This window comes from Camelus ferus, chromosome 1 (genome assembly GCF_009834535.1).
Source record: "Camelus ferus isolate YT-003-E chromosome 1, BCGSAC_Cfer_1.0, whole genome shotgun sequence".
NCBI lineage: Eukaryota > Metazoa > Chordata > Mammalia > Artiodactyla > Camelidae > Camelus > Camelus ferus.
In genome coordinates, this window is record NC_045696.1 from 68,814,056 (window position 1) to 68,824,276 (window position 10,221).

A 10,221-nucleotide genomic window follows, 5' to 3' on the forward strand; every position below is an offset into this window, starting at 1 on the left:
AGCCTAGCTCTATGGGACTCCTCCCCAACCACCATCTCCAAGCCAGGCAGACGCTAGAATCCACCCTGAGTGGAGGGCAGCTGGAAACTAGGAGTCTGGAAAATAGAGGCAAGGGACCCTGTGGAAGAAAAAGGACAGCCTTGTGCTCCTACCTCTCTCTCTTCAAGAGGCACCTCTGCTGTGTGCACGGGGACAGAGCTATGAATGAGACTTATACACTAGGCTAGGCAGAGGCTAATTTAAGGCTAATCTAAGGCAGCAGCTCTGGATGTGGCGGTAATGAGCAAGGGATGGGGAGTTAATAAGAAAGCAAGGATGAGGTCACCTGTGGAAAGGCCTTTTAAGATCGCCTAGTCCTGTAATTTTAAAACTTTTTAAAAGCAATGGAAACTTTTTTCATAAAAAACTTTTAAATAAGACTCCTTTTAAGATGGAGCTATTGAACTAAAGCAAGAGGAGGTAGGAGCTGGGGATGGATGGTTTGACCAGGATGGGAAACCCATTCACTTAGTCTACCTTCCAAATCCAAAAGTCCCTGAGGCACCCATATAGAACGTTGGGGCCCTGGGTTTCGCTTTGAAAAAAACCAATGATCTAATCCAAACCCTTAATTTTATAGATGGAAAAGCTGGGTGATTTGTCCAGGGTTCCCACTGAGTCAGTGGCGGCATCAGCACTAGAACTTAATCCCACTCCCAACCCAGGTCTGTCTTCACCCCTCCCACCAGCTGGTTGGCCCCACAGGCCCTGGATCCCTAGCGCCTCACTGAGCCCACCAAGGGAATCTTAGACGGAGCTGCTAAAGGAGAATTGCAGGTAGATGATCAGCAACAGGACTGTGGCCCAAAACAAGCACCAGGGGATGGAGAAGAAGTTGCAGCCTGAACCCGTCTCGGCTGGCGGCTTGGTGGGGCTGGGTGCCCGGGAGAAGGTGTAGGTGGTCGCCTCCTCCTCCAGCAGCTTCTCGCTGGGCTTCCAGTGCACGATGCCCTCCTGGCAGGCCTCGCAGAACTCGCCGCGGTGCCGCCGGTTGTCTTGGCGGCTGGCCACGAGGATGCGGTACTGGCCTCCGCGCTCTCCGTAGCACTGCTCGCGCAGGCTGGTGATGAGGTTGTCCACCAGGCTCTCGATGTTCTCCTCCAGCATGCTCGACTCGTCCAGCCGCGCCGTGCCGCACTCGTAGCACAGCTGCTTGAAGACGCGCATGCGCACCGAGCCCGCCCGCTGGGCGCGGTCCAGGTGCATGTGGAAGAGGATGACCACGTGGGGAGACTGCCAGGTGTGCCAGCACCAGGAACAGTGGAACCTGTGGCGAGGAGGAGAGGACGAAGTGGAGGCAGTGGAGACAGACCAGGAAGAAGGTAAGCAGCAATCTGCAGAGCCTAGAGGTGGAGGCGGTGTGTTTACAGCCCCCTGGGTTCATTGGCTTTCCCCAGGTGACTAACCAGCCCGCGCCCTTGTGTGCTCTGCTAGGACCAGAGCAGGCGACCCAGGATGCACCTAGCATCCAGCAATGCTCTGCCACCTCTAGGCCCTCCTCTGTGCTCTGCAGAAGCCTCAGTGCCCTCCATCTCAATGCCCTGAGGCCTTGCCTTTGGCCTCTGGCTCTGGGCAGCTTTCCTCGTCTATAAAATGTGCACAGTGCACTAAATGAGTCCTTCCTGCTCAAATGTCCTTTTGAGTCTGATATTGAGGATGGCCCCCATCACATAGAAAACACATAATCTTACCTATCAACACTGACTGTGAATAGGCTAGACCCAAATCAGGAGAAAATGACACCATCATCACTTCTCAGCCTCCAGGCCCTTGCCAGGATTAATGTGTCTGAAGTCCTGTAAATGCAGGCAGACTCAAAAGGACATTTGAGCAGGAAGGACTCATTTAGTGCACTGTGCACATTTTATAGATGAGGAAAGCTGCCCAAAGGCAGCCTCTGTGGTGCAGCCTAAGGGTCAGAAGCAAGGCCTTCCTTTCTGCCTTTCAGTTTATTCGATGCAATTCAGGAAACATCTAGTGAACACCTGTTACGGTCGCTGGCTGTGCCTCTGACTAGCTGTGTGTACAACTTTCTTACTCTGCGCCTCAGAGTAAAACAAAGGGTTAATTAGGTGGTTTCTCAGGTGCCTCCAGTTCTGACATTTTCCATTCCAAATTTCGTAGTTGAGTTTGGGAGAGGGGAAATAGTTCCTAAAGGATGTGAGTAAAAGAGAAGAAATGAGAATGAAAATGTGAAACTCCCTAAACCAGCTGATTTGCAAAGGGGTGCAAAGGGCTGGACACTTTCTGACAGGGCCCAGAAGCTTCTCAAAGACCTGGAAGTCTTGTGGGGTTGAGTGAGGATTACTTGTGTCTCCTCCAGACCTGGCTGATGATCTGAGAGCCCTAGCCGGCCTCAGTTAGCTCACTCTGGGCATAGACTCAGGCTCCCCATCTTATGTCCCAGAGGTAAATATGTACATAATGTACCCAAGGATAAGAGTGCTAGAAAGTCATCTCAGACAAAATTGTACATATGCGCCACCTGGGAACCTTGGTGAAATGTGGCTTCTGATTCAGAAGGTCTAGGATGTGGCCTGAGAATCTGCATCTTTAACAGGTTCCAGCTGATGCTAATACTGATACTGCTGGTCCATGAACAGGAGGGCAAGGATCTAGGCTAACCTCTCCTTCCACAAATGGAGAAAGTGAGGTCCAAGAAGGAAACTGAACTGTTCAAAGGCCATAGAATACTGGAGCTAGCTTCCAGCATACCTCGTATGTCCAATATTTTATATTAAGTCAATTATATAGATTAAATTAAATAGATTGAAACTGAACTGTCCTTGGACCAAAACACAGGCCTCTTGACCCCCAGTGGACCTCAAGCCCCCCTTTCTCTTGGTTTTCAACCATTTTTAAAAGGATATTGAAATATAAAAATATGTAAAATGTCAGAGTTAAGAACTAATAAATATATTCCGCCTCTTTTCCAGAGGGGAAACTATGACTTAGGAAAAGTTACCAGATTCTCAGTGGAAGAGCTGGAATCAAACTCAGGTGTCCCAACTCCCCGTTAGCTGCTTTTTCTCTGCCTCCCAGTCTATAGTGGCCCAACAGGGAGACTGACCCTCAGCACCTGGGTTCTCCATGTTTCTGGCTCTTCTTGGAAGGTGTCCCAGTGGCTGCCTTTAGGGCCCCTGCTTACAGGCTACTCACCTGCCCGAGGCATGCAATTCCAAGTACTGCTTCCAGCCAGGGGCCAGCACATTGTGCTTGAGGTTGGGATCTATGATGAGGTCCCAGCTGTCAGCCGGCTTTGCTTCCTCCATCTTCTCATAGAAGATTTTCTTCCATTCACCTGTAGTCACACTTTTACACATGGTCTCTTCAGTGGCGAGAGAGGGCAAGCTCCACCTGAGTGAGAACACGGGAAACGAGGGCAAGTGCAGGGCAGGGCAGCGCAGTCTCCACGGTCTAAAAATCCTCATCGACAGAACCAGGAGGAAGGAGGACCCAGCTCTCTCCTTTGTCCGCAGTGGAACCTGTTTCCACGGCAACCAGGCAGGGAGCCAAGAGACAGTGGTTGGAAAGGAGTGAGTCTCCGAAGGGGTGTTTCAGGGCCCCAAAATGAGGCTGTGGAGGCAGGGTTTGTAGGTCTAAGTGACCCAAGACAGGGTGGGTGGGCCTGAAAGGAGGCTGAGCTTCAGAACATCTCACTCTGGCCTGTGAAGGGCATGGAGAGGAGAGGATCTGGGAGCTGGCTCAGCTTTACCTTGGGGCCCCTGGAGGTATCATCAGCATCTGGCTGCTACGGTAACCATGATGCCTTAGGGAACCAAAGAAAAATAAGGGATGGGAAGATGTAGACCTGTTAATAGATGCAGCAATAATGATAAACCGTCTCTCTGCACCCTCACTTATCTTGAGACCAGCACTTTGTCATGTACAAAAACAACTGGAGGTCTCTTGACCCACAGTTGTTATGGCCACTGTACAGATCAGGAGCTTGGGACTCACTGAGCTTATAAATGGCAGAGCTGATAGCCAAATCCAAGCCATTGAGCCCGTACCAATTCTTCAATTCATGTGTGTCAGGCATACCCCTATGCCAGGCTGTATGCCAGGTGGTTGTAACTGGATATCTACCCAATGCCCAGAATGCAAAGAGATCCATGCCATGACAGCTATGCATAAGAGCAGCCACCTGTGCACACGGTGGGAGCAATTGCATCTGCCTGGCAGGAGCAGAAAAGATGATTTTCAACTTTAAAAAAAATTTTATTTATTAAATTATTTTGGAGGTACTAGGTATTGAAACCAGGACCTCACACATGGTAAGCATGCACTCTACCACTGAGCTATACCCTCCCCCACTGATTTTCAACTTAATTATAGAAGAGGAACACAAATATACATGGAAAAAACAGCTTTTGCTATTACTGCCTCTTAGGCTACTTTGTTTTCTTTTTCCCTTTTTTAAATTGAAGTACAGTCAGTTGCAATGTGTCAGTTTCTGGTGTACAGTCCACTGTCCCAGTCATGCATATACATACACATTCATTTTCATATTCCTTTTCATTAAAGGTTATTACAAGATATTGAATATAGTTCCTTGTCCTATACAGAAGAAATTTGTTTTTTTAAATCTATTTTTGTATATAGTGGCTAACATTTGCAAATCTCAAACTCCCAAATTTATCCCTTCCCAGTCCTTTTCCCCCAGGAACCATAAGATTATTTACTATGTCTGCGAGGCTGTTTCTGTTTCGTAGCTGAGTTCATTAGTGTCCTCTTTTTTTCTTTCTTTTTTTTTAAATTTCACATATAAGTAATATCATATGGTATTTTTCTTTCTCTTTCTGGCTTACTTCACTTAGAATGATGATCTCTAGGGCCATCCTTGTTTAGGCTACTTTTTAATAAATTATTTTTCCTTTATAAAAGTCATACAGGTTTATTATAGAAAAATTGGAAAATATAGATAAAATGAGTTAAGAGTAAGACTAATACCCATGCTATTTTTCTGTACATATATGTGTGTGTGTGCATGTATGTGTATATATACATACACATGCTACATACTATACTGTGATATGTTTTTAAATAATATATCACAAATGTTTTTCCAGATCATTTTTATTAATATTATCCCATCTTGGAAGCTGCCTATATGCTGTTATATGTTTGGGCATAATTTATTTAGCTAACCCTCTATTTGCCGGCCTTAAATTTTTTTCATTTCTCACAATTACACTCTTGCTACTTATTTGTATAAAACTTATTGATGAAGCTCATGGACCTGCATTGCAGGCATCAGAGATGATGCTTCCCACAGCTGGAAAATAAATCTACTCCCTGCAGAAGCTTACTGTGGCTGGAAAAATCTGAGCAGGCTCTTCAAACAGTATAACTTGTAAACAGCCTGCAGATCCTGAACTTTAGGGATGAAAAAGAAGGGCTTAAATCTCCCATCTGATACTGGAGACCATCTTCCAAGTGCTCCTCCTGCCTCTGCATGAATGCTTGATGCTTTGGCATCCTTTATTTTAGCCTCAGTTTATTCATCTTAGCAATGGGATAATAAGGAAGTAGTGTCTCTAGTGATTCACAGCAGGAGCTCTGGAATTACTTGCCTTGGTTCTTTTTCTTTTTTTTTTTTTTTCTTTGAAAACCCTTATATCCTCCTAGGTAGGTATTCTAATATATTTAATATGTACCATTTCTTTCTGGCAAAACATGTGTTGGTATTTTATGTGAATATATTTTTAAATTATATAGTGACAGCAATCACTATATAGCAGTTACTAGGGATCAGGCATTGTCCTAAGTGCTTTATACATATTAATTTATTTCATTCTAATAATAATCTCTATATGGGGGTAACAGCAGCAGCAGCTCCATTTTGCAAATATGTAAGCCAAAGCAGAAAAGTTAGTTAATTTGCCCAAGATTCAACAGCTGATAATTAGTGGAACTGGGATTTGAACTATATGATTGTCTCCAAAGCCCCAGCTTAATCACTGTACTGCCCAGCATGGAACCTTAAAGCACTTGCTAAGTAAAGGTGTCTTTCTTCCTTCTCATCACTGCATATGGCCCTTCCAGACTCAGAGAACTGAAATTTGTATCCTTTCAGCAGGGGTTCACTAGGCCACCCTGAGGCCACAGCCCCGGGAGGAGGAGGGACGTGTATTTAGCCTGCCAGTCTCCCTGTTAGCACTGCGGATGCCACCTCTGCTGCCGAGCTTAATGGAGCAAGTATCCACAGACCGCTGGTGCCCAGTGTAAAGATTTCGGAGCTGAAACAGAAATTCAGCTTGAAATATTACCAAAGGAAATACAGTGTCTAAAGCCATCTCTAGGTCCACCATTCCTGTGAAGCCATAATCTTTTTGATGACAGGCACCCTGGTTCAGTGGAGGAAGCAAAGAACCACAAGGCAGGAGATATAAATATATATCCCAGCTCTGCTTCTGGCTGGCTTTGTGACTCAGGGGTATCACTGTTCTTGGCCTCTGTTCGTCTGTTCAATGAAGAATTAGGGTATATGGCAAGGCTAAAGTCCCCTCTGGCTATAGCCACATATGAATTCGAAGAGCTTTATACTTAGACACCTGAATCTTTGGAGGGCAGGAGGTAGGATGGAAGAGGGAAGCTTCTAATGAAGCACTGCAGGTAGTGCCTGGAGTCAGGGTCTGTCTCCTTGGGAGCTGCTACATTGTTGAAGATCTCTGAGGAGGTGTCACTCCACTAGCTTTGAACTGGACACAGTAAGAAAGACAGAAATCAAATAAAGGCCACTGAACATTAACACCAGAAAAGATTTTTTAAATGCGTTAAACTTTTTATCCTTCAAGTCAGTATTCTTGCCTCTAAATTAAAGTAGTCGATACCCGGAGAAGTAAACTGACTTAACCAGCTTCAGAGGTGTGATGGGAGCTGTCTCTCATTGCAGCCACAGGTCAAGGAGAGAATGGAAGCTAAGGACACTTCCAGAAAGCATGTGAAGCTGAGAGAAGCTTATAGAACTTGCCTTGGAATCAAGGTGTATTACCCAACACCAGGAACAAATCCTCTGGAAGTATTTTGCAGTTGTTGCTACAATAAACATTATGATGAAAAACAAGAACATAAAAGGTAAGACTTACCAGAGTTGTGTGTGTGTTTGTATGTGTGTGTGTGTGTGTGTGTGTGTGTGTGTGTGTGTGTGTGTAACCAGCTGATGCAATTCCCACTGGCACAAATTAAGTTTAATTTAGAATCTGAGCTTACTATGCAGAGAGCAATGTAATACATCCTTCTGTATAGCAGAATGTTTTCTCTAATAAAATAATATTTCCATCAAGACAGATAATCCTATGGTGTTGCAACTTGCTCTCTATCAACTGAACCCTGATACCATGAAATCCACAATTTAGACGTCTTTAAAGCCAATGGCCTCATGTTGGCCAATTTCTTAAAGTCTGTGATCATAATTTAAATCCATAAAATGGTTTAAAACAATCCCCAACTAGAAAACAGAGTAGTGGGGAGAAAAAGAGAGAAAAGAAAGAAAAACCATGTCACTAATGTGTTATTTGTCTCAGTAAGAAATATTTTATGAAGCTTATTATTCTATTATTGCTTATCAAAAAGTTACAAAAACAAACATTGTCACTTTCGAAATGATGCACTAATGACAAGTGATTCTCACCTAGGGACAATTCCATGTCCCTAAAAGGCATTTGAGAAGGAGGAGAGGTATGTTTGAGGGTTGCATCAATGACTGGAAGTTTCTGCCAGCACTCAGTGCTTGGAGACCAAGGATCTAAATGTACCTGACAGTACCACAACAAAGCATTTCCCTTCCCAGAATGCCCTACCTTTGCTGAATCCAAATCGTAAGCCCCTCCATAATCTGATATAAAGAGCCCAGGTAGTGGTCTCAACTTCCAATTTAATGAAACCATTGTTTTCTTCCTTGGTGGCAACATCCTTCCCTTAGGGATCAAGACCTCTAAACCAGCAAAGTTCAAAGTTGTGGGGGATAGGAAGCAAAAAATAAACCAAAAAATAAACAAACAAAAATCACTAATATATCATCGGGGTAATTTTGAGCAAGCTTTCCCACTCCTTAATTCTTGGAGCTGAGGAAAACAGCACCAAACCATGGTTGCTAATTCAGGGTATATGCCGGGATACCCCAGGCCTGCGAGGTGCCAGTTCACCTAGGTGGTTCTGTAACTGAGTCTTCCAAAGCCCATCCCACTGTTCAGTCAGCCCAGCTGCTTCAGGGTAATGGGAGATACAGTAAGACAAAGGAATTCCATAAGTTTGAACCCATTGTCAGATTTCATTTTCTTTAAAATCAGTTCCTGGTCAGAAGCAATGCTATACAGAATACCACAGTGGTAAAGAAGGTATTCTCCAAGTTCACTGCTGAGTGTCCGAATGACAGTAGCAGAGATCAGCACTGAACCCTTGATTGGGACACGATTCCATGGGGAACCAGCCCACCACCTGGTGGCAGTTTGATTACATTGGACCGTTTCCATCAGGGAAGGCACAGAACTTTGTTCTCACTGGAATAGGCAGTGACTGTGGGTATGGGTTTGCCTTCCTTCTTCACAATGCTTCTGTCATCTCTGGACTTCCAGAATGCTTTCCTCTCTATTATGGTATTCCTCAGCTGCTTAGGCTTCCAGGCTGCATGGTGGACGGTTTCCAAGAAGGAGCATTCCAAGAGAAAGGAAATGGGAGCTTCCAGAACCCTTAAGCCTGGGGTCAGAAATCCCAGAACATCACTGCTTTCATATGCTGTTGGTCAAATCAATCACAGGGCCAGAGTTAAGAAGTTGGGAAATACACTCCACCTTTTTTTATTAAATTGAACTATAATTGCTTTACAATGCTGTATTAGTTTCAGGTATACAGCAAAGTGATTCCTTCATATATAAATTCTTTTTCAGATTCTTTTCCACTATAGGTTATTATAAGATATTGAATGTACTTCCCTGTGCTATACAGTAGGTCTCTGTCTTTTGTCTATTTTATATATAGCTGTGTGTATTTGTTAATCCCAAACTCCTAATTTATCCCTCCCCCCACCCCTCTCCCCTTTGGTAACCATAAATTTGCTTTCTATGTCTGGGGATCTCTTTCTGTTTTGTAAATAAGTTTATTTGTATCATTTTTTTTAGATTCCACAGTAAGTGATATCATGTGATATTTGTCTTTGACTTCACTTACTATGATGATCTCTAGGTCCATCCATGTTGCTGAAAATGGCATTATTTCATTCTTTTTTATGCTGAGTAATATTCCATTGTATATATATACCACATTTTCTTTATCCAGTCATCTGTTGATAGACACTTAGGTTCCTTCCATGTCTTGACCATTGTGAAGTGCTGCTATGAACACTGGGGCTCATGTATCTTTAAATTAATTATGTTCAGTAGTGGGATTACTGGATGGCATGGTAACTCTATTTCTAGTTTTTTAAAGAGACTCAATACTGTTCTCCATAGTGGCTGCACCAATTTACATTCCAACCTAAAGTGTAGGAGGGTTCTCTTTTCTCCATGCCCTCTCCAGCACTTATTATTTGTAGACTTTTTTGATAGCCATTCTGAGTGGTGTGAGGTGATCTTGATTTGCATTTCTCATTGTGGTTTTGATCATAGCATTATCTATTCATTGGGAAAATAGAACGTAGCTTTATATATATATAAATATATACACACACACACACACACACACACACACACACACATTTCTGAGCGTCTATAGCTTTGGCAAAGGCAAAATTTCCCTCTCCAAAACCCCCGTAGACACTCCAGATCTCCACCCAGATTCTCTCCTCTCTGTAGATGCCCCCATCCCTCAGCTAGGAATATTGCAAATGCTGATGGTTCACTGGAAATAGCCCACATGGTAGGCTCCCAAAGGCCAATGACTAGCTGATTCAAGCATCCAAAGGCCTGTCCACCCCAACCCCGGCCTGATTAGAGACACCTCTGAAGGGCTATCTCCCTTCCAAAGGCCCCCATAAGATAGACTGAGACTCAGTTGCAACCATACCACATGTTTCTTTCTTGTCTATCCAGTCCTGGATTCCTCACCTCCCTACAGGTGTTAACTCCCAAGAGCATTTCCCAGTAATCTTTGCAAGCAACTCTCCATCTCTGAGCCTGTTTCCAGGAAACTCAATCTAAGAAACCCTTACGCCCTACATAGGGCATCACCACTGCTACACAC

General features: G+C 44.2%; 1 protein-coding gene across 1 annotated transcript; it reads right to left on the reverse strand.

Annotated features, from left to right (window-relative positions):
• Window positions 1-744: 744 nt before the first annotated feature.
• RTP1 (receptor transporter protein 1) lies at window positions 745-3,470 on the reverse strand. The gene is made up of 2 exons (XM_006188847.2): window positions 3,199-3,470; window positions 745-1,306 (listed from the first exon to the last, which is right to left on the reverse strand). The coding sequence occupies exons 1-2, from the start codon at window positions 3,468-3,470 to the stop codon at window positions 787-789; spliced, it is 792 nt and encodes a 263-aa protein (XP_006188909.1). The 3' UTR covers window positions 745-786.
• Between the last annotated feature and the right edge of the window lie 6,751 nt (window positions 3,471-10,221).